Genomic DNA, 24,895 nt, shown 5'->3' with positions numbered 1-24,895 from the left:
TTGACATCGGTTTTGCACATCGGCATTAAACTATACATTGAGCCGATGCCATTGTTTGGCATTTTTAGCTAATATTGTCCGATTCCGATATGCTTACCAATTTATATCGTGCATCCCTACATTTTAAACTTATTTTGTATTTTTCTCAACAAATGTCTTAATGCATTGTATCTACTTTTGTGCTTGTATTTGTGTTTTTAAATAGTCAAATCAATCAAGAGACTACAGTGCGGAGTATAGTATTCTACAGTATATTTCAAAATGATATCGTAAGCACTACACGATCGAGTGGGAACCTCAGAGGAAATCCATGGCATGAGTTCCCCAGAGACAGCACGTTTAAATCAGAACAGCATCGGCATCGCGAGCAGAAACGCTATCTAGCAGTCCAATCGATCTAAAAATACTAAAGTAAACATTATGTAATCAAGTGTTATAACAGTGTGCAGTATAGTATTCTGCAGTATACTACAAAAGTCTATAGTAAGCAGCAGTTCTGAAATATATCCTACCAGACCACTTCACCTATAGACAAATATCTGGCAGAACACTGGTCCAATAGCACATCCTTACATAATAATAATATATATTTATTTTATATTGCAATTTTCATACAAAATCTGTTTAAAAAAAAATATATATATATAATATATATATAGAATAATAATTCAGGGAGCTGCCAGTTCATGAGAGGAGGTCCTCCACAGCTGGATGATGATGCAGTTCAGTATAGGACTAGCTTGAGTAGAGGTGATGTCGATGGTCCAGTCTTTGTAGTGTCTGGATGGGTGGGAATCTGTGCGTGCGAGCTTGTCTTCCTCACATAGCGAATATTAACAGGTAGTAAGTAAGTAATTAGACTGACCTTCTACTTCCCAACCATGCGTCGATACTCAATTGAACCATTCTCTGTAAACTGTTGTTTTCTCAATTGATCATCAATGCTTGACATTTCTCTGTTGTCTTGTTATTCTCTGTAATTGCAGAGTACGTGGACGGTGGCTTGTCTTCCTGGGTTAACAAAGAACGATTTCAGAGCTACCTGCAGATCGATGGCTTCACCCTGTATGAACTGGGAGAGACCGGTACAGTATACATTCTGTACTCTACCAACCTACTGACAAGCACAGTATAGCCCTTTTCCATAATCCTGTGCACTTGTGGCTATCTGGGTAGATTTGACAGGTGTAAGCAATTTGGTAATAGCTCCAACTCCCAACGTTTTACCCTATTGCTTACACCAATCAGTCTTTCAGTTCTCCACAAGTGCACAGAGTCAAGGGGTCGATTTGGGATTGGGCCACAAATTGCATTGCATCCTATCAGTACATTCAACATAATAACCTCAACCAAGGCTTTGCTATGAAATGCTATATGACACGCCAGCAGAGGGCGGAGTAGTTCTTACCATTTCCAACTAAGTGCTTCCTTCCTGCATCAGTCCACAAGCATGAACACTAAACAATACATGTACACCCATCTTAAGTTGTATGGCAGTTGTTTTATGAGTCCATTTGTCTTGTTCTGATGGGCCTCTTCCCCTTCTACTGCACCTGAATAGCCTCCGCCCACTGGTTCTAGAACCACCAAGAAGTCACCAAATGCACAATGACAAATTAATAGAAACCTTGGTTGGTGCTTTTTTTGTTTTAGCTGCTTCTGTAGTGATGTGCTATATCTCCCCCAAAGCCTTTTATCTTCAGGCTATTGTCCTCCCGCCTTCTCTTCTGCTGTCTGTTTGTGAGTGTGATTTGTAATCCCTCTCTCCCTCTACAGGCAAATTGGTGGCGATTGCAGTCATCGACGAGAAGGACCCGACAGAGGAAAGCGGCAGGTACAAAAGAACATTGTGAAATTAAAGCCTAGTGCTGCTAGACAAATTACAATTGCACGCTTCCATGGAAACCGCTGCGGCGGCATTTAAAAACGCCCAGCTTTTTCAACTAAAGATAAGCGCTGCATTTATTGTTTGGATTGCCCACAAATTGATGCATGTGGGAAGAGCGTCACGATGTGGACTGATGTGAACTAATGTGGTACCTTTGCCTCTTTCTTTGATTTGTCTGTTAGATTAAAGACTCTGATTCAGAGAGTGGCAAAGGAATACAGGGAGCATTTTAACAGGTAAGTGTTTGGGTGGAGATGGACCATTCATATATTCAGAATCACACACACACAAACTTTTGTTTTTCTGTCCTTGTGACCGACCTTAAATGTATTTCCATTCAAAACCCTATTTTCTCTAATCCCTAACCTTAACCCCTAACTCTAATCCTAAATCTAACCCCCAATTCTAACCCTAATTTTAACACTAAACTTAAAATAGTCTTTATCGTCATGGTCCTTGTTTTACTATCCTTGTGGGAACATTTGGAGATTTCAGGTCCCCACGAGGTTAGAAGAACAAGTGTACACACACACACACACACACACACACACACACACACACACACACACACACACACACACACACACACACACACACACACACACACACACACACACACACACACACACACACACACACACACACACACACACACACACACACACATTACAAGGGATCGCTGTGGGGAGACAGCCTAACCAGCTGTACTTCTTTGAGGACATGTCTGGTTTCATTCAGTATCAGTGGGGAGGTAATTATGCAAAATGTCAGGCTTACCAAAAATAGGCGCTCCTCTGGAGCTGTCAGTCGCTGCACAGTTGGAGGAACGTATTACCTCACGAGACTTTGTTCTGCTGTAAGAATACCTTATTAAACTATCACCAGTGTGAATGGAACACTACATTACAGAGTGGTGCGTGCAATGGATTCCTTTTGCTTTAATTAAGAAGTGATCTACCTCGCGACAAACTCGAAATGGGATTCATAAGGCTGATGCGTAAGAACACACACATCAAATGCATTCACTGCAGTACAGACCCTCGTCCCATACATAGTCCTACATATTAGTGTCAATGTACAGAATCTCACCATACTTGGCACACACTCCATATTGCTCTTTCTCTTTACTAGTTAATTCACCGGTGCTGGCCCTCTAGCTAAATGAAGACGTATTATCTCAAATCTCTATGATCAAAGTGTTTCTTCTCCTCTCCAGGCAGCCACATTAGAGCTGATTGAATTTCACAGATCCCTATCATCAGTTAGACTATCTGCCACGCTATCGCGCCTTGTTTTTGAAGTCATCACACTCTCCTGATTCACAGTTAGATTATAGCCCAGTGTTTTGACACAACCTAAATGCTAGATGGCTCGTTGTAATTACGTCACACCCCCCTTGTTAGTGCCCCTTCTGGTGGGCAGACACGGAGACTGAGGCAGACACGGAGACTGAGGCAGACACGGAGACTGAGGCAGACGCGGAGGGCAGGCGACTGATGCAGATAGATGTCATTTGGATGAGTGAAGCGGTGTGTGAGGGTGGTAATGAATACTGTGGCATTCAGCTCGCCCTCCATCCGCAACAGTGTGACAGAGCGATAAATGCAATCTCTGAGAGGAGACTACCCAAGGAGACGTGTCTGTGTGTGTGTTGTGTGCTATTCTCTGTGTGTGTTTGGGTGCTGGCTAGGTGTGTGTGTCTGTGTGCTATGGGTTGGGGGTATGTGTATTTGAGTGATTGTGAGTTAGCGTTGTGGGTCTGTTGCACAGCAGAGAGTTGAAAAGAGAGTGGGAGGGAGGTGAAGACAGGGGGAACGGGAGGGAGACAGCAATATTTATGCGGTTGAGTAGGGAGAGCTATGGTGATTGCTATGATGAACTGACATTTATAGACACGCTCACCACATAAAATATATTCTTCCAAAAGTCTCTCACATGTACACACACACACGAACACACACTGAATTCATTCATTGAAGTCCATAAACTAGCTCCCTCTTAGGTAAGAGAAATGTCTCACAATTGCTTGGTATCTTAGAATAAGAATTCAACAAGCCTCACTTCCTTCAAGTACTCAGTCTTTAGTCCAATATTATCTGACTGAGCTTCAGCCTAACCAGATTAGATCGGGTTTAATAATAGTTGAGAGTCTTCATAAACATGTCATTGATATTGGCACCGGCTGTATTGTTTGGCACCCAGGGGACAGGTGTTCCAGATGGAACCATGATTTAATATGAATGTAATATATATGTTGAGGCGGCCATAATCCGTGTCTCAGTGCAAATGACTGGGTTCTTCCCAGTTCCCTCGGCTTCTGCTGCAGACCCCTTCCATCCCTATCGCCTATCGCTTTCTTCCCACAATGCATCACACAGGCGCCAACACAAAACAACACAACGAGATACAAATGGCATGCGCCAACACAGAACAACACAATGAGATACAAATGGCATGCGCCAACACAGAACAACACAATGAGATACAAATGGCATGCGCCAACACAGAACAACACAATGAGATACAAATGGCATGCGCCAACACAGAACAACACAATGAGATACAAATGGCATGCGCCAACACAGAACTACACAATGAGATACAAATGGCATGCGCCAACACAGAACTACACAATGAGATACAAATGGCATGCGCCAACACAGAACAACACAATGAGATACAAATGGCATGCGCCAACACAGAACAACACAATGAGATACAAATGGAATTCTTCCTTCCTCTGCCTTACTGTCTTTAGGTAAATCATCCCATACTTTTTTGAAATGGGAATTTGGGAATTTTGTGTTATTTTGCTATTACGTGCCGTTGGAGAGAGAAGGGAGTCCTTGGTTCAGTCTTCATAGGAAACTTGTGTTATAACTCTGGTTAGGATAGCAATGCTTATATGAGTTGGTCTCCTTTCATTATGTTGGTCTTATGATGAGTTGTTTGTTATAAATGAGCTTGTTTGTATGCATGTTGCCTCACTTTGTTGCTCGTCTTGTTCCATCTCCCCAGAGACTTCCAGTTTGGCCACATGGATGGAAACGACTACATCAACAGCCTCATTATGGGGTGAGCGTCTCCTCCTTTTTCTCCTCCATCTCTCAGGCTTCTTTACCTCCTCTTCTGTACTTCCTCTCCTCCTCTCCTCTACCACCCCTTCTACCACCACCTTCCTGTCTCTTCCTCCTCCCTTCTACTGCCTCCGCCTCTCTTCCCCCTACTCCCTTCCCAGGTTTCCTAGGCTACCGCAGTAACCTCACACTGTCAGACTCCATAAAACCGCAATTTAAAGTCAGCCTCCGCTATTAAAATGCACTCTGTTGGATCCGTCAATTACCCGGGACTGACCGTCATTTGCTTTTAGTGGGCTGGGAATTGCCAGAATTACCATGAGACATAGGTGTTGATACGATATGTATTGCGATTCGATACTGTGATTTTAGTGCGATTCGATATTCCAAACATATTGCTTACCATATGTCTGCTGCAGAGGGACAAGAGAGAGCCATGAGAATGAGTTTTGATCAGTCAAGTGCTAAAAACAAAATGGCTCCCTATTTAAAAAGAAGAAGCTATGAAGGAACAAGCTATGAAGGAAAAATACTGCCGTTTTGGTGCAGGTACAGCCAACTAGCGCAATAATATTGCGACTTTGTCAAAACGATACAATACAGTGGGGCAAAAAAGTATTTAGTCAGCCACCAATTGTGCAAGTTCTCCCACTTAAAAAGATGAGAGGCCTGTAATTTTCATCATAGGTACACTTCAACTATGAGAGACAAAATGAGAAAAAAATCCAGAAAATCACATTGTAGGATTTTTAATGAATTTATTTGCAAATTATGGTGGAAAATAAATAAGTATTTGGTCAATAACAAAAGTGTATCTCAATACTTTGTTATATACCCTATGTTGGCAATGACAGAGGTCAAATGTTTTCTGTAAGTCTTCACAAGGTTTTCACACACTGTTGCTGGTATTTTGGCCCATTCCTCCATGCAGATCACCTCTAGAGCAGTGATGTTTTGGGGCTGTTGCTGGGCAACACAGACTTTCAACTCCCTCCAAAGATTTTCTATGGGGTTGAGATCTGGAGACTGGCTAGGCCACTCCAGGACCTTGAAAGGCTTCTTACAAAGCCACTCTTTCGTTGCCCGGGCGGTGTGTTTGGGATCATTGTCATGCTGAAAGACCCAGCCACATTTCATCTTCAATGTCCTTGCTGATGGAAGGAGGTTTTCACTCAAAATCTCACGATACATGGCCCCATTCATACTTTCCTTTACACGGATCATTCGTCCTGGTCCCTTTGCAGAAAAACAGCCCCAAAGCATGATGTTTCCACCCCCATGCTTCACAGTAGGAATGGTGTTCTTTGGATGCAACTCAGCATTCTTTATCCTCCAAACACGAGTTTTTACCAAAAAGTTATATTTTGGTTTTATCTGACCATATGACATTCTCCCAATCTTCTTCTGGATCATCCAAATGCTCTCTAGCAAACTTCAGACGCGCCTGGACATGTACTGGTTTAAGCAGGGGGACACGTCTGGCACTGCAGGATTTGAGTCCCTGGCGGCGTAGTGTGTTACTGGTGGTAGGCTTTGTTACTTTGGTCCCAGCTCTCTGCAGGTCATTCACTAGGCCCCCCCCGTGTGGTTCTGGGATTTTTGCTCCCCTTCTTGTGATCATTTTGACCCCGCGGGGTGAGATCTTGCGTGGAGCCCCAGATCGAGGGAGATTATCAGTGGTCTTTGTATGTCTTCCATTTCCTAATAATTGCTCCCACAGTTGATTTCTTCAAACCAAGCTGCTTACCTATTGCAGATTCAGTCTTCCCAGCCTGGTGCAGGTCTACAATTTTGTTTCTGGTGTCCTTTGACAGCTCTTTGGTCTTGGCCATAGTGGAGTTTTGAGTGTGACTGTTTGAGGTTGTGGACAGGTGTCTTTTATACTGATAACAAGTTCAAACAGGTGCCATTAATATATGTAACGAGTGGAGGACAGAGGAGCCTCTTAAAGAATACCTACAGGTCTGTGAGAGCCAGAAATCTTGCTTGTTTGTAGGTGACCAAATACTTATTTTCCACCATAATTTGCAAATAAATTCGTAAAAAATCCTACAATGTGATTTTCTGGATTTTCTTTCCTAATTTTGTCTGTCATAGTTGAAGTGTACCTATGATGAAAATTACAGGCCTCATCTTTTTAAGTGGGAGAACTTGCACAATTGGTGGCTGACTAAATACTTTTTTGCCCCACTGTATATTGTAAAAAGAAAAATAAATCCCGATATGTAACTGTATCTTTAAAAAATTTTACCCATCACTAATGCTAGCTCCCTGCCAGGTTTACCTTGTATAGATATAGCCGTGGAGATGGGGAGAATCCACGAGTCCTATGAAGCTGGTGGATTAGAGTCTTATTGGGCCTGTGCTTTAATGGCTGTCGGAGGGAGAGCTGTGCTAATGATGCAGTAAGCCCCAGTATGGAGCTGCTTGACAGGGCTCGCTGCTGCGTGGTGTGGTGTCATGCTCTGAGAGGCCTGTGCTGCTGCTGTTCTGACACCACCACACTGTTAATTAGCCCGGACCGCCAAGCCTGGCAGGGCCAGCAGGATCACAGCGGGGCAGCGGGGGCACAGGACATTGTGTGTGTGTGATGTATGCATGCAACCATGCATACATACATAATACACAGAGTATATAAAACATTAGGAACACCTTCCTAATATTGAGCTGCATCCCCCTTTGCCCTCAGAACAGCCTCAATTCATTGGGGCGTAGACTATACAAGGTATTAAAAGCTTTTCACAGGGATGCTGGCCCATGTTGACTCCAATGCTTGGAGTCAATCCAGCCAAGTTGCTGAACCATTCTTGATACACACAGAAAACTGTTAAAAACACAGCAGTGTTGCAGTTCTTGACACAAAACGGTGTGCCTGGCACCTACTGCCATACCCAGTTCAAAGGCACTTACATATTTTTGTCTTGGCCATTCACCCTCTGAATGGCAGACATACACAATCCATGCCTCAATTGTCTCAAGGCTTAAAAATCCTTCTTTAACCTGTTTCCTCCCCCTTTATCTATACTGACTGAAGTGGTGACATTAATAAGGGATCATAGCTTTCGTTTGGATTCACCTGGTTTTGTCTTTTTTAATATGAGCGTGACCAAAGCGTGTGTGTGGTTAGGGTTGTCATGATACCAGATTTTCCATGGCAAAAAAAAGAAAACACGGAGCAGACTGAACTCGATGGTCCTTGAAAAAAATGACTTTCTATAAAATAATTTTTTTTCAACATTATGACTGTTTCCCCCCAAAAACAAGTCTGCTTCATATTTTGTTTCCTTAACACGGTATTTCGGATGACTTGCAATATTAGCATCATGACAACCCTAGTGTATATGGAGGGGGGGGGTTAAATACCTCGGAATGTTATTGTTTGTGGGAGGGAGATTACAGTAAACATGCTCTTTTAATCACACCAGGGGCTTACAGAGTGTATTTGTGATGACAGCAAATGTGTTACTGTGAATATGTCTGTGATCGAAGTACACTGTGTGTCTGTGTGTAATGCTGACACTGTGATGGGGGATTATAATAGACATAGATATTAAAATGTGTATAGGGTGGGTAGTGATTACACAATTGTTTGCATGCTTGTGTATATATGTGCTTTCTTGTGTGTGTGTCCTCTGTGATTCTTTTGGACGGCCCCGGACTGAGTTTGCCCAGGATTAATTGGCCTCCTTTGAGGAATAAAATCCCGGCCTGTCAATGGCCACTAATCCCACTCCCTTAGGAAGGCCAGGGAAATAAATCTGATGGCCTTTTATCCTCCCCTCCTTCATCACACAGATTACTGGGCTCCTTCTCTGGCAGCGAGAAGCACCCAGTCATATCTGGCAGACACACACACGTGCACACACACACAGACATGTGAGCGCATGCAAGCACGCACACTCTCTAGTCCCATGTAATTTAACATCTGAGGCTGGTTTTAGTGTTTCTGCCCGTCTGTTTGAGTATTGCATTGTGTTTGGGTGGAAACTGGAGGAGCCAGAGCCATGGCGACACTCACACTCTCCGTAATGGCCGTTGCTATGACTGAGAGCCATTCTGCAATATGCATGCGCAAAGCAGTGGAAGTGCTGCTGAAAAGACCCAGCAGTCTGCTCTCTGAAAGGTGAATGGGCTAATCCATGTTGATTCAAAATGTCTGCCATCTGTTGGTTCTCGGATGAATGTCAGATGGAGTACTCACGTAGGGTTTGTGGATGGGGGGGGGGGGTTGTGTGTGCATGCACAGCTCCAGATCTCAGCCTAATGGTGGTGTAGTGGAGGGCTGTCTACAAAGCTAGTGTGTGTGCGCAGCTTGTGTGCCTAATCTCAGCTGCGGTGTGCACAGTGATGCACAACCTGCTTTATCTCAGCTGGTCTGTGTAGTTGTGTGTTTGTTTGTGTGTGTGTGTGCACGCACGTGTACATTGTATCTATATGTGTGCCTTCTCTCAGTTGGGCTGTGCAGTTGTGTCTGATCTTCTGGGTTACACTGTGTCTGTGTGACACTGTATATGTCACCTCAGCTGTGTGGCCACACAGTGCTGGACTCCCTCTGATTCAGTTGTCAGCTCTAATTTGTAAAGGTTCCTTTAACTGTGGCCCCATGATGCCGCCTGAGTCGCACACTGTTTGCATAAAGATCAAGATGACACTCCAAAAACTCTGCATTGCATTGCCTTTCATCCATACCAAATACCAATGCCCTCAGGAAAAGTCGAGCCGCATCGAAAAGAAAAGAACTGTGTATCCCATCTTGACTATAAAGCTTCTTTGTTATTTTTGTTTCTTGTGCTTTTTACACTGTAATCTACTATTTAATTGGCATCATGGTTGATATGCGTTCAACACCATCGTGCCCACAAAGCTCATCACTAAGCTAAGGACCGTGGGCCTAAACACCTCCCTCTGCAACTGGATCCTGCATTTCCTGGAGGGCTGACCCTAGTTGGTAAGGATAGGCAACAACACATCTGCCACACTGATCCTCAACACGGGGGCCCATCAGGGATCTGTGCTCAGTCCCCTCCTGTACTCCCTATTCACCCACTACTGGGTGGCCAAGCACGACTCCAACACCATCATTAAGTTTGTTGATGACATAACGGTGGTAGGCCTGACCACCGACAACAATGAGACAGCCTATAGGGAGGAGGTCAGAGACCTGGCAGTGTGGTGCAAGGACAACAACCTCTCCCTCAACATGAGCAAGACAAAGCAGATGATTGTGGACTACAGGAAAAGGAGGGCCGTACACGCCCCCATTCAGATCGACAGGGCTGTAGTGGAGCGGATCGAGAGCTTCAAATTCCTTGGTGTCCACATCACCAACACACTATCATGGTCCAAACACACCAAGAAAGTAGTGAAGAGGGCACGACAATGCCTTTTCCCCCTCAGGAGATTGAAAAGATTTGCCATGGGTCCCCAGATTCTCAAAAAGTTCTACAGCTGCACCATCGAGAGCATCCTGACTGGTTGCATCACTGCCTGGTATGGCAACTGCTCTGCCGCAGACCGCAAGGCACTACAGAGGGTATTGCATACGGCCCAGTACATCACTGGGGCCAAGCTTCCTGCCATCCTATATACTAGGTGGTGTCAGAGGACGGCTCAAAGAATTGTCAAAGACTCCAGTCACTGAAGTCATAGACTGTTTTCTCTGCTACTGCACGGCAAGCGGTACCGGAGCGACAGGTCTAGGTCCAAAAGGCTCCTTAACAGCTTCTACCCCCAAAACATAAGACTGCTGAACAATTTGTTTTTACACTGCTGCTACTCGCTGTTTGTCTATCCATAGTCACTTTACCCATACCTACATGTACAAATTACCTTGACTAACCTGTACACCCGCACATTGACTCTGTACCCGTACCCCGTGTACATAGTCGCATTATAGTTATTTTGTGTTACTCTCGTATTAAATGTTTTACTTTAGTTAGTAATTATTTTCTTAACTCTATTTTCTTAACTGCATTGTTGCAAGTAAGCATTTCACGTTAAGGTCTACAGTCATGGCCAAAAGTTTTGAGAATGGCACAAATATACATTTTCACAAAGACTGCTTCCTCAATTTGTCTGATGGCAATTTCGATATACTCCAGAATGTTATGAAGTGATCAGATGAATGAAGTCCCTCTTTGCCATGCAAATGAACTTAATCCCCCAAAATAATTTCCACTGCATTTCAGCCCTGCCACAAAAGGACCAGCTGTCATCATGTCAGTGATTCTCTCAAGATTACCTTTAAAATGGTAAAAGATACATGTATGTTTGAGGAATTTTAATTATGAGATTTCTGTTGTTTGAATTTGGCGCTCTGTACTTTCACTGGCTGTTGTCATATCAATCACGTTAACTTCTTAGGGCTGCAATCATGTTAACACAGGTGTGAGTGTTGACGAGGACAAGGCTGGAGATCACTCTGTCATGCTGATTGAGTTCGAATAACAGACTGAACGCTTCAAAAGGAGGGTGGTGCTTGGAATCATTGTTCTTCCTCTGTCAAACATGGTTGCCTGCAAGGAAACGTGCCGTCGTGTTCTTGCTTTGCACAAAAAGGGCTTCACAGGCAAGGATATTGCTGCAAGTAAGATTGCACCTAAATCAACCATTTATCGGATCATCAAGAACTTCAAGAAGAGAGGTTCAATTGTTGTTAAGAAGGCTTCAGGGCACCCAAGAAAGTCCAGCAGGCGCCAGGACTGTCTCCCAAAGTTGATTCAGCTGCGGGATCGGGGCACCACCAGTACAGAGCTTGCTCAGGAATGGCAGCAGGCAGGTGTGAGTGCATCTGCATTCACAGTGAGGCGAAGACTTTTGGAGGATGGTGTCAAGAAGGGCAGCAAAGAAGCCACTTCTCCAGGAAAAATATCAGGGATAGACTAATATTCTGCAAAAGGTACAGGGATTGGACTGCTGAGGACTGGGGTAAAGTAATTTTCTCTGAGTCCCCTTTCCGATTGTTTGGGGCATCCGGAAAAAAGCTAGTCCGGAGAAGACAAGGTGAGCTCTACCATCAGTCCTTTGTCATGCATCCTGAGACCATTCATTTGTGGGGTTGCTTCTCAGCCAAGGGAGTGGGCTCACTCACAATTTTTCCTAAGAACACAGCCATGAATAAAGAATGGTACCAACACATCCTCCGAGAGCATCTTCTCCCAATCATCCAGGAACAGTTTGGTGACGAACAATGCCTTTTCCAGCATGATGGCACACCTTGCCATAAGGCAAAAGTGATAACTAAGTGGCTCGGGGAACAAAACATCAATATTTTTGGGTCCATGGCCAGGAAACTCCCCAGACCGTAATCCCATTGAGGACTTGTGGTCAATCCTCAGGAGGTGGGTGGACAACCAAAAACCCACAAATTCTGACAAACTCCAAGCATTGATTATACAAGAATGGGCTGCCATCAGTCAGAATGTGGCACAGAAGTTAATTGACAGCATGCCAGGGCGGATTGCAGAGGTATTGAAAAAGAAGGGTCAACACGGCAAATATTGACTCTTTGCATCAACTTCATGTAATTGTCAATAAAAGCCTTTGACACTTATGAAATGCTTGTAATTATACTTAATAGTAACATCTGACAAAAATATGTAAAGACACTGAAGCAGCAAACTTTGTGAAAATTAATATTTGTGTCATTCTCAACTTTTGGCCACGACTGTACACCTGTTGTATTTGGCGCATGTGACAAACAAAATGGGATTTGATTTGATAGAGGTAGTGAGTGTGCTTAAAATAGAGAGCGCTCACCCCTGACCTCCCACTGGCCAAAAGCCTCCTGCCTACGGTAGCCCTGTAATCACAGTCACCTGTTGTATTCGGCGCGTGTAATAAGTGCGGCCCTGAGTTTTCTCAGGTCAGCTCACATGGTCAGAAAAACTCCTGGCCATATATAATATGGGTAGAGGGATATTCTGCAGTGTAGAAAAATAGAAAACTTTTACATTCCAGTGTAGAAAAATAGGTGTTTGGAGGTCAAATCTGAAAAACTAGGGGTCAAATTGGGACATGTGAGCATAGATTGCAGTGTACATCGCCGAGTCCGTGGTCTAGTGCTAATGCTCCAGGCTTAAAGGCATATACTGCTCTCCTCACCATAGACTGGGGTTCAATCCCTGCTCCAACCCTCCAATCTATTTCTCCCACCTGCCTGTACCTCAATTCTTCCACTGCTAAAATGATTGCAGTCGAACGATTGCAATCATCCTTTATTGAGATTGACATTTTGCTGCATAGTTTATCTTCTGAATTGGTTATCTGCCATATCTCTGTGACCTTTTTTAGAGTGATAATCTCCTCTTTCTCTCTCCCCCACAGAGAGGTGTCGGTGCCGTCCATCATCATCCTCAACACGTCTAATGAGCAGTACTTCCTGCCCAGCGAGCCCGTGGAGACCCTGGAGCAGCTGGTTCACTTCATCAACAGTGTTCTAGACGGCTCCGCTCAGGTCCATAACTCCACTCTTCTCTGACTCCCCTCCGCCATTTTGGCTACAGCTGGTTTTCTTTTCCCTTCCCCTATTTATTTGACCATTCTAACTGCGACAAAAAGCTCAAATTGTTTGTGCAGCTGTCCAGGGTTTGTTTAGTCTTTATTTATCCAGGGAATTCCAATGAGACTGGATGGACACTTTGGCAATATCCTTTATTGAGATTGACATTTATGTTACATCGTTTTTCTTCTACGTAGCCTTTCTGCCATTACTCTGGCTCCTAAATATTTATTTACAGTGTCAGTATTTGGCATATAATATATTCCAGTATCAGTATTTGGCATTATAATATACTACACTCAATGATTTATATGTACACTAGATGACATATGGGGGGCCCTGTGTTGAAGCCACCATGCCTCCATCTTGGCACCCCCCCTACCGTTGTAAAAAAAAAAAGAATTTTTGGAGGCAATAGAAATGCATTTATACATTTCTCCCCTATTAATTCTATTAGAGACACCTTAATGCATACTTTTAAATTGTATTATGTGAGCTAAACATGCATATAAAAAATGAAAATATATGTTTTAATTCCATAAAGTATAATATTTAGAGATAACTTATAACTATTCCCACTACAACAACCAAATACCAAGACATGTAATTTTGTCGTTGAAACATGTCATTTAAATACTATAGGATTCCATTAATTCCTATGGAGGACTGCTCCTACTGGGTTGTACCAATATGGCCAACCGATGGCTTTAAAGCCTCTCAATGGCCAATACATAGCATCAGCAATCAGGGGTTTCTATACATCATTGAATCCACTAAATGGCAGCTGGAAAAAGTGACATCCTTTCCCCCTCCTTGTTTATTATAAAGTCACAGATTAATTAAACTGTAATCCAAACACACCGGAAGTCCTTCTCTTTCCCAGAGCGTTCAGCAGGTTTTTTTTTTTCGCCTGGCAAAACAAACCAAAACCCCACCAAGTAAACAGCAGTGGAGAGTAAGAACCCTGTTCTGTTCCCCAGGCTCGTGCCAGCCCAGCCAGCTCACCTCATGGCTGCTATGCTGTCAAAGACTCTAATGAGGAAGCGCTGGCAGGCTGATCTCTCTCTCTCTCACACACACTCTCACTCTCTCTCTCTCACTCACATTCCAGTCTCCCCAGTGCTCCGCTCTAACACCACATCCTCTGTCTGTGTGTTTCCCCTCAGGCCCAGGGAGGAGACGGCATGTTCCAGAGGGTCAAACGAGTGGCCTTCGATGCCAAGTCCACCATTATGGTGAGTGGCTGAGCACAATCAGCATTAGGCAAATAGCAGGGGGAAATGGGAAAACAGGATGATTGAGGGAGGATAAATTAGCCATGTATGCAGCATAGTTTAAATGTAGGCTGTCGTGATGTCTCCATCAAAACAATTAAGAAAAAACATTTGGTTGCCGTTTTTCATTTGAATAATATTTCTCATGATATTTTATGAATAACAAGTAGAATATGGAGGGAAATAGCCCTCTGTACAATATCCTGTGTAGCTAGCTACAGTATGTGTTAGTGAGGCACCGATATGACATTTTTGGCCGATACCGATATCCAATATTTTCCTTGCCAAAAAACCTGATGCCGATAACCGATATTTACAATTTTAGCGGCCTTCTAAGCATTCTAGTACAGTTAAATAGTTATTAACACACACAAATGGACGCACATGGACACACAAAACCTATTTCTTTCACTTACTTGCTGTGCTGTTTCGTTGTTCAGTTGTTTCATTCTCAACCAGGATTTCTATGGAACGCCGTTTGGGTATTTGCATGTATTTGCTATTTGACATGTCAAATAACACAACATCTGTTTCAGTAGCTATAGTTAGCTAGCTAACTATATACTTGGTGTCATCTAAAATAACCCTAATTCATAAGACAGCTCTTATTTGAGTAATGGTGGACGAACGCATCTATGTGAAGCTAGTCACAATAAGGATTAGCCACACAAAATGAAAGTATGGCATATTCTACTATTTGTATTCATTTGCATTACGTTCTTTTATTTTGAAGGCAAACCGCAAATTCCACTATTGTGACTAATCCTTATTGTGGCTAGCTTCACAACACATAACCCGGTGTGGTCGAGCCTCACTAGCCAGATTATAACGTTAGCTTTGGGCAACAGGTTTAAGTTGCTGACTAGCTAGTTATTTTCATGAACTGAAGTTCAATTTCAATAGGCGAACAGCAAGTGGCAAGCTAGCTAATACTTACTCACAAGGATTCCTAAATCATTGCTAAGTTTAATGAAAATGGCTGCAGGTTATTCTGGTCATTGTTTTCAGGCTGGTTGTATTGATGCTAGCTAGGTACCAAGCTAAATCTAGCTACCCCAGAAGATGCGTTCAAATAAATTATGCTTTATTACCGACACGGTATTGTAAACACATCGTTCGTGGCCGAGGTTGACTTTTTTTGTACAGCGTTGACAGTGCTACTGTATCTTTTTTGACACGCAAAGACCAAAACGGAGTTCCATAGTATGTATGTGGTGACGTTAATAGCAGTGACGCTATTACTGTGTAACTCCGGTAGGGCAACATCTGAAAAATAGCGCACTTGGTCATGTGTACCGGTGCTCGACCAGTTAGCGAAAGCCAACATCACCCACGACAAAGAACGGTTGATTGTCAAGGGCAATTAATTCCATTATCTTGGCTTTAATGGATTTCGCCTTTGATTTGTCTTGCTGAAATTTTGTTACTCTTTCAAATGACTGCTGACTTGTTGACTGCTCGATCCACACATCATACATTGTGGGCTAGTTTAGGAATGCTGTGTTGCACATATAGCAACATTTTACGTGGCGTCATTATCAAATCAAATGTAATATGTCACATACACATGGTTAGCAGATGTTGATGCGAGTGTAGCGAAATGCTTGCATTACGTCATGTACCGATGTTATATAGATAGGTATGCACGTCAGCTTTGACATCGGTTAAACTAGACTTGGGCCGATACCAATGTTGCCATTTTTAGCTAATATCGGTCGATTCCGATATGTTCACCGATATATCGTGCATCCCTAGTATGTGTCTTAAGACCCACTATAAATTCCCCTGATAGTTACGTATGACAAGGAGATGACTCGTCAATAGAAGATGTATTGGTGTATTGAAAAAGGAAGATGCAATCATGACAGAGAGAAAAGATGACAGAAAGAGAGGGAAAGGAATGAGGAAGGATAGAAAATAAATCTTTCTTTGAACTGTTGGAGCTGTTCTTATAGTACAAATAGACACTACGCTACCACTTTCACACTCCATCCCCAGGTGACAGCACCAACTGGGTCAGGTGTTGTGCTCTGCCAGAAAGTTTTGTTAAGTGTTGATTGTGCACAGGTGTGTGTAATCAGTCAGTGTGGCAGCTTGCATAGCCGTGAGGCTGCTGCAGTTTGAGGGCCATTTGAGCCTTTGGTTTGAATTGTTATTTTTTGGGCATGCCTTTTTGTAGTTTCCTTTTTTGTGTTTATATGTTTTTGTCACTAATTTGAACATCCATAACTTGTTTGAGCTGGCCGACAAAGGAGTCAAGACTGAGCTAGCCCTGGACCCAAGTAAGGTTGCTGTCTCCTGGGTAGATGCATACATCACGGTCCGCACACATCAAATCAGGTTATAGCTAGGCCTAGCACCCCTAGACTTAGCGAGTGTAGTAAAGTCAGTAGGCTAACTAGTTGGTTTTGTAACTAGTGTTTATTTGGCTGACTGTGTGATATGAATGAAAATGGGATATAGTAGCGTAATGCTATTCAGAAAGTAGACTATACCCGAACCAAGAATAAACCTTAATGGTGCCCTGAAATAGAAAATAAAATGATAGATTAGATTTAGAAAAATGCTAATATGGCAGGAAATATAAATTGATGGAAAATGGTCACCGAGGGGGGGAAAGAAAATCATTGCTTTTTTTTTGCCTAAAAATTACCATTTTGAAATGTTGTATAGAAGTTTCACAGTTGTTGTTTTTTGTGTGAAGTTCAAGCATGCCTCACTAAAATCTGTAATGGCAAAGAAGGATGTTGTCATTTTTTTCAGTCTGAATGTCATTATTTTTTTATTGTGAAGCACTCAGTTGTTTCTTTTGAGTAGTGCCCCTGCTAGCCTTGGTCACTCACAGTGAACAAGATGAGCAAGCAGCCATCACCTTGCCCTTGGAGTGCACACAAACACACATCACTGCAAGGAAGCAACGGTCCGCATTAGACCCAATGACTCATGATGCTGCGTGAGTTAGCATAGCACATCCATCTTTAGCATTACACACGCCTGGCAATTACCATCCCTCTTCTTCCCCTGGCGTTGTCGGCAGGATTTCTCTTCCTTTCCTTCCTGGATGACAGCAGCCTTTGACCGAATGTCTTGCCTCTCGGCACATTGTCTCCCCTGCTACCCGCTCTATTAAGGCCCAATGATTCACTGCCACTCATCCATATTTTAGAGGAAGACATTGTGCGTCACTGGAGTAGTGCCCTGAGCTCATCTGTGCCCATAGGTGAGGCTAATTTAGGTTGGTTTATAAGGGAATGCTGAGCAAAGAGGGCAAATTATACAGAGTCATATTTGAGGTTCCTGGGGTTGTGTGTGTGACTGTGAGGGCTGTTTAGCTTGGTTTAGAAGGGAAAACTGAGCCAGGCAAGCGTAAAAAGTGCATGTTAGGTAATGATATGTTTGGCATTGAATATGTGTTTATGTTTTGGGCTTATAGAGGGCATTGTTAGGATCTAATTATCAGAGTAAAAAACTCAACGGATGCTATGAAAGCTTAACCAAGTTTAATTGTTCCCAGAGGATCAATATAGCTGCATTAGACAAAACATGTTTCCACCACAAGTATATATACTCCAATTTAGGCACTCCTCCTTCTCTCCAATCCTTACATCTTTTATGGTTCGACAGGAAGACGAAGTAATGGGGTAATAAACTGTCCCTTCTCCCTTAAGGTGATCTGACCTGACCTCAAACCCCTTGATGTCTAACCCAAAGATCTCCACCCATAGCAATCATGTGACTGCCTCCCGGTTACCCTGCACATTCCAAAGCCATCTGGCTCCTACAGATAACAATGAACTTCTGATGAAAAAAACAGTCCATCACCCCTCAGATACCATAGTCTTACTTCTGATGTGTCATGTCTCTAGGATAGCAATGTTTCAAGTTTAACCCAGAATCCAACAGCATAAATATATTTTACTCTTTATCTTCTGTCCACCACTGCCAAACCTCTCTCTTTCTCTCTCTATCAATCTCTCCATCTCTGCCAATCTCTCAATCTCTTCTTCTTTTCCCCCGATCACCCCTCCCTCCTCTCAGTCTGTGTTTCGCAGCTCCCCAGTGCTGGGCTGTTTCCTGTTTGGTCTGCCACTGGGCGTGATCAGCCTGATGTGCTATGGCATCTGCACAGCCGAGTCGGACGATGGCCAGGAGGACATGGAGCTCATGAAGAGGGATGACGAGGAGGAGGAGGACGACGAGGAGGACGAGCCTCGGCAGGCCCCCGGTGAGCTGGAGGGCCCCGAGGAGGACGGAGAGAATGAGGAAGAGGAGGAGCAGGAAAAGAACCCGGACGACAAGAAAGCAGATTAATGCCAAGGGTAGTGGAGGCGGAGAAACAGGCCTAGTGACATACATGGAACTCAGACACATATCAACAATGTGTTGTTTTATATATTTTTCATCTTTATCATCCTACCCCCCCCCTTGCCTTACTGTTTTCTTTTCGCAGACTGTTTTTTTTATTGCTATTGAATCTTATTAGTCAGTTAGGTCAGCCGCTAGGCAACGCACTAAAAAAATCATGTCCTTTGTTAAATTAGCCTTTTGGAAATGGAATTACAAAGATTAGTCATTGATAAGTGTTGCAGAGAAGAAAGGGAGGAAATAAGCCACATTTTAGCTAATTGTATTATTATCATTTCTTAAACAACCACTACACAGGGTCATTCCATACTTTGAATCAGGTAGCATTTGTGTAAAAAAAAAAAAAAGTGACCCAATTCTTCCTGTGTCCAATGGCACTGAAATATTTGATATTGATTTATACACTTTGTTCTGTTGGAATTTAGAATTCCCAAATCAAAGCTTTTGATTACTACCCCCACCCCACCCCCCTGAATGTTGCAATTCACCCATAGTCAACTGCAGAGGAAGTGCCCATGAAGGAAAATTTGCCATAAAATGAATAATCATGCTTTTCAAATGGAATCTCACGTTTGTAACTCCAGACACTTATTCATAGAACAGTGTACAACAGTGGAAATGATGCAAACAATCACATAGAGCCCGCAATCTGGATAATGTAAGGTTGAAGGGATGTCTGGCTTATTTACCCTGCTGTAGTTTTAAATAGACACACTGTACAGTAAGTTGTTTTTTTCTCTATTTTAGATGGCCAATGGTTCATGTAATGGGAGACAGGCTTAATGACATCAATATGGGTTTGTGCATCTGAAATGGCATCCTATTCCCTATATAGTGCACTACTTTTGACCAGCTTGGCCAAAAGTAGTGCACTATATAGGGAATAGGGTGCCATTTCAGATGCAAACATGGAATGGTTATACACTTGAAGACAATGGCTGATCAGATTCAAAATGGTGGCTCTTTGCTCTCCTCTGAAAGATCTTCACCACCTGTTGTCCATCACTAGTTCTGGTAGGCTACGTTTCTGGGAAGGAAATGGTATCAGATTGCATAGAAATGCACTGAGATTACAATACAATTCAGTGTGAGTTTACTCAATGCACTGACAAAATCCTGTTGGGAGTTTTTACAGTACTTAATGACAGTACATTGCAATAAAAGGGTCATGTGGCGTTTAAAGGGGTACACTGTTGTTTATATTCTTAGTCCTACATAAGCATTGCATGACAAACAATGTATATGATATGACCTACGGTTGATGAACAATGCCAGATCAACTACTACAACGGTTTATCTTATGGATACATGGCATACTGATGTTAATGAAATGTTAGATCAAGGTCATATAAGTATTACGAAAAACATGATCTCCAGCCCTCTCGTTAAGTTACCCAGTGACACTATTATATTACATAACAATTGTTACGTTTCTGTTCAACTTTTTTCTTTAGCGGATTTCATAGACTTGTTGATAGTTTAGAAACAAAACCGACACGTGCGCGACTCTAGGGCAAAACAGATTGTGTTAGATTGATGACAAAATGTTATATATTTACTCTCCAATGTTTATCGAAAACAATACATTTGCACAATGAGCACTTATCTCAAATAGATTGTTACAGTTGTCAGTTGGCTAGCAAATTTGAGCCATATTAGCATAGACATGACTTCAGTCTAAGCACCTCAGAAACAAGACATGGTATCAAGAACAAGATAAAACTAGCTACCTACGATTCCCCACATGGTAGCTTCTTGTCATTGCTGTTAGCTATCTGGCCATCCAGAATCACAACACACAACACACAACACACTGCCCCATTGAAGTGTGCGCATCGTTTTCGTGACATCAGCTAAAACATCTATTGTGCTTGTGTCTAGCGTTTAGTTGACAAAATTAGGCACCCGAACCCAAGTACTAATCTTGGTTTTCAGAAGACAACTGTGAAACTGCACTATGGAAACCAACATGCCCTTGCCTTGCATTCTGGTCATTGTAGTTGCCTACCATTCTCTGCCAAACTTTGCTCATTGGGTTTGAATTGAGATTGTCACACTTTATTACTGGTTTGAAATAAAGATTGTCCTCTTTTTCTTGTTGACTTGACGCCTGTTTGTTCTTCACTGAAACACTGTTACGTATACTTCAGAGGAGGCTGGTGGGGGAGCCATAGGAGGACGGGCTCATTGTAATGGCTGGAATGGAATAGTCAAACGTGGTTTCCAAATGTTTGATAACTTTCCATTTATTCCATTCCAGCTATTACAATGAGCCTGCCCTCCTACACATGTAATACTCTCCATCCATCTCCCTCTCATTCAATCTCCCTATATATTTTTATATCCTCCTTCCACACTTATTTTCCCTGCTCTTTGCTATTATAATGTAATTCTAGGTAGACACATCTACTCAATTATTGCTGATATAATCAACTTTGGGAGATCTACGTCTGGCAGAGGCTAATTGCATTACTTTCAATGCAAAACTAATTTATTTCCTTTCCCGAGGGAACAACAATGTACAAAAGTCAAACTCCCAAGACTTGAATCCAGAAAATGAAAAGGCACCTCATAGGCCTTCAAACTCATACTTTCAACAGGAAAACATGGAAAGCCCCCATGCAAAAGGAGTTGGAAATATGAAACTCAAAATACATTGCATTTTCCCCTTAGATGAGTGCGGTTTGTTTTTCCAGGTCTGATTTAAAGGAGAAGACAACATTTTCCTTTGGGTTGTCATTAGATGGATGAATTACGACCAGAATGGGAGATAATAACTACACTAGAATCAGTGCCATTGTGTGTTGCTCATGAAAAAAGTAATTCATCGCTCAATTACCTCGCCCTATAGCGAGAACGAGTTTCATTGTGTGTTAAATGAAGGAGGCGAGCTCGCTGTCTCTAACTACCCCTGCAAAGACTTTCACAAAACCGACAATCTAAATCACTGGACAAGGGTGATTACGTTTCGGCTTAATTTTCTTACATATGCTGCATGTTTAAATAGCAAACAAATAAGGCCGGACAAAGTTGAATTACTGTTTAACGGAAAAAATCGGAGATGTTATTTTTTGGCCAATACATGCGGCTCTTTGTTCATAATGCACTGTCTGCTCTCCCTTGAGGCTTTCCCAAGTTGACGCCCAAGAGACCAAACAGCCTCACACAGGCCACAAACCGACTGCGCGTTTGCGCAATCGTGCATAAATTAATTTTGCCCCCCCTAGCACTTGCTAGCTAACATGAATTTGTCCTGGGATACAAACATTGAGTTGTTATGTTACCTGAAATGCACAAGGACCTCTACTCCGACAATTAATCCACACATAAAACAGCCAACCGAATGTTTCTAGTCATCTCTCCTCCCAGGCTTTTTCATCTTTGAATTTATATGGTGATCCATCTAAACTTTCATTGTATTACCACACAACCGGCAACAAAGTTCCTCTTTCAATAATCCACGTGGGTATAATTATCCAGTTAGAGCTAGGCAGAATACTGCCCCCTTTGGAGGAATTGCGTGCCCATAGTAAACAGAAAAAAAATCTGTCCAAAATTGCTAATATATGCATATAATAATTATTATTGAATAGAAAACACTCTAAAGCTTCTAAAACCGTTCAAATTATGTTTGTATGTAAAGCAGAACTCTCAGGTCAGCCATTCTCCCAAACTCTCTCTTGTCATCAGAAAAGTTGGGTCAACTTTGACGTCATCGCCCCTTACCCTTCCCAACCAGCTACGGATCTGGGAACAGTTTCTATCTCTTCAGCGCGATGTCGCCTTTCAATGGGCCGTTTCATTGTGAGAATCGCGCGCTCCCTCACCTTTTGGCGGGCTGAAACTTTCGGGTCACGCGAAAATACATGTACTTTCATGCGCGCGTCGGGTCTGGAGCTCTCTTTCTTTCAGGATTGACCAAATGATGTCGGTTTGTCTGTTCGAGCTAAGAATTGTTTTGCACGTTTAGTACATGCTAAAGCTTGATTCTGCACTTAGTTTGACCAGTTTAGTCGACATATAATATGTAATTTTGAAGTTTTGATGCGCATCCACTAGAATTTTGGCTGCATTTCAGACGGAATTTGTCACGTTTGATAGCCCAAAGACACAGACTTGAAAACCAAACGCAGTTTTTGGTAAGTATGACTCCTTCCACGGCTTCTGATCGAAGAACATCAAAGGTAAGGGAATATTTATGTGGTCATTTTTGTGTTTCTGTGGACTCCAACATAGAGGAGACATAATGCTATTGTCTGAGCGCCGACTCATATTATAGCCTCGTGAACGAATTCTGTTAAAAATAAATGTAACACAGCGGTTGCATTAAGAAGAAGTGTATCTTTCTATCTATATGTAGAACATGTATATTTAGTCAAAGTTTATGATGTGTATTGCTTGTTATCTGACTTTATCTGGCAGAGCTATCATTTCTCCGGACATTTGAGTAGCATTGTTTGAACATGGTGTCATTGTAAACAGAGATTTATGGATATAAATAGCATATTATTGAAAAAAACATAAATGTACTGTGTAACATGTCCTATTACTGTCATCTGATGAAGATTTTCAAAAGGTTAGTGAATTATTTTTCTTTTAATCCTTCGTTGGTTGATTGCATATTTTGTTCAAAATAGCTATTCAAATGAGCTGTGTCTTTGGTGGTGGTTTGACATAAATATGTGCTATTTTTTCGCCGTAAAACATTTTAGAAATCTGACTTGCTGGGTAGATGAACAAGGTGTTTATCTTTCGTTCCCAAATGGGAACCATTCCCGATAACAGGATGAACAATGAGGAGATGGCAGTGGGTACCTGCTTCTATAAACCAATGAGGAGATGCGAGAGGCAGTACTTTCAGCGCGATCTGCGTCAGAAATAGGAATGAGTTCTATTTTAGCCCTTGGCAACGCAGACCCTCGTTGGCGCGCACGAGCAGTGTGGGTGCAATAATTGAATAACATGTATTTCTCAATTTATTTTGCGACGTCCCGCACGCGACGTGTCTGGTCAGCATGTCAGTTTGAACAGTGAAACACGCTGGTGGCTGAAACCGGTGCAAATTCCTACTATTTATGTGTCCAGGTTAAACGTGGGACATCCCTCATTATAAACAAACAATCGGTAAAATGTTATTGCATCATTTTCTGATATATTTGAAGCGATTCATAGACGAAACAAACATTTGGACTGGCCAGAGATTAGGGCATTCATCAGCAAAGACGCAGTGTAAACTGATAGTATTTTGGACAACCAAATTGAAGTCAAAATGATTGATGAAATCGAAGTGTGTCAGCTGTATGGTGATTTGCGATTCATAACTTACATTTGACAGCTAGCTTGTCCAGCAAAGTGACTGGGATCGAATTGAGTCAGCTTGCTCTCTATAGATTGATGCTTCTAATTGTGCATGTTATAAACATGGTTTTTTTGTGATGAAAGGTTATACTCTATGGCTGGAGTTATGTATTTTTTTCCCACTGCTACATTAATTTGGCAGACCTAACTTGATTGACCCTCTTTCTACAAGGCCTACTAGTGTATGAGAGGCCTAATCGTATTTGTATGAATATTTTGTTAAGGCCTAGTCTATAGAGATGCATTCAGGTAATAAACTCATGCATAATTTTAATTTGATTACAATGATTTATTGTTCATCATTCTTGAATTTGTTAGACTATACAATTTAGTAGATTAATGAACTGATAATACATTTATACATGATTTTTTTTTTACATGATAGAATATTGCATTCTATTATACATCCATCCTGTGTGAATAATGTTCATTA

At 42.3% G+C, this 24,895-nt stretch overlaps 1 protein-coding gene across 1 annotated transcript in view; it reads left to right on the top strand.

Annotated features, from left to right (window-relative positions):
• tmx3b (thioredoxin related transmembrane protein 3b) overlaps window positions 1-21,206 on the top strand; it is a 66,180-nt gene extending 44,974 nt beyond the window's left edge. The window contains exons 10-16 of the mRNA XM_046356035.1: window positions 987-1,085; window positions 1,777-1,834; window positions 2,071-2,124; window positions 4,907-4,963; window positions 13,291-13,420; window positions 14,632-14,700; window positions 18,778-21,206. Of these exons, the coding sequence (XP_046211991.1) occupies window positions 987-1,085; window positions 1,777-1,834; window positions 2,071-2,124; window positions 4,907-4,963; window positions 13,291-13,420; window positions 14,632-14,700; window positions 18,778-19,050 (740 nt within the window). The 3' untranslated portion in view covers window positions 19,051-21,206. The remainder of the gene's footprint in view (window positions 1-986; window positions 1,086-1,776; window positions 1,835-2,070; window positions 2,125-4,906; window positions 4,964-13,290; window positions 13,421-14,631; window positions 14,701-18,777) is intronic.
• The last annotated feature ends 3,689 nt before the right edge of the window (window positions 21,207-24,895 follow it).

This window comes from Oncorhynchus gorbuscha, linkage group LG07, assembly GCF_021184085.1.
Source record: "Oncorhynchus gorbuscha isolate QuinsamMale2020 ecotype Even-year linkage group LG07, OgorEven_v1.0, whole genome shotgun sequence".
In the NCBI taxonomy this organism is placed as follows: Eukaryota; Metazoa; Chordata; class Actinopteri; order Salmoniformes; family Salmonidae; genus Oncorhynchus; species Oncorhynchus gorbuscha.
The sequence above is the reverse complement of the archived record's forward strand: the minus strand, read 5'-3'. Positions and strand labels throughout refer to the sequence as shown.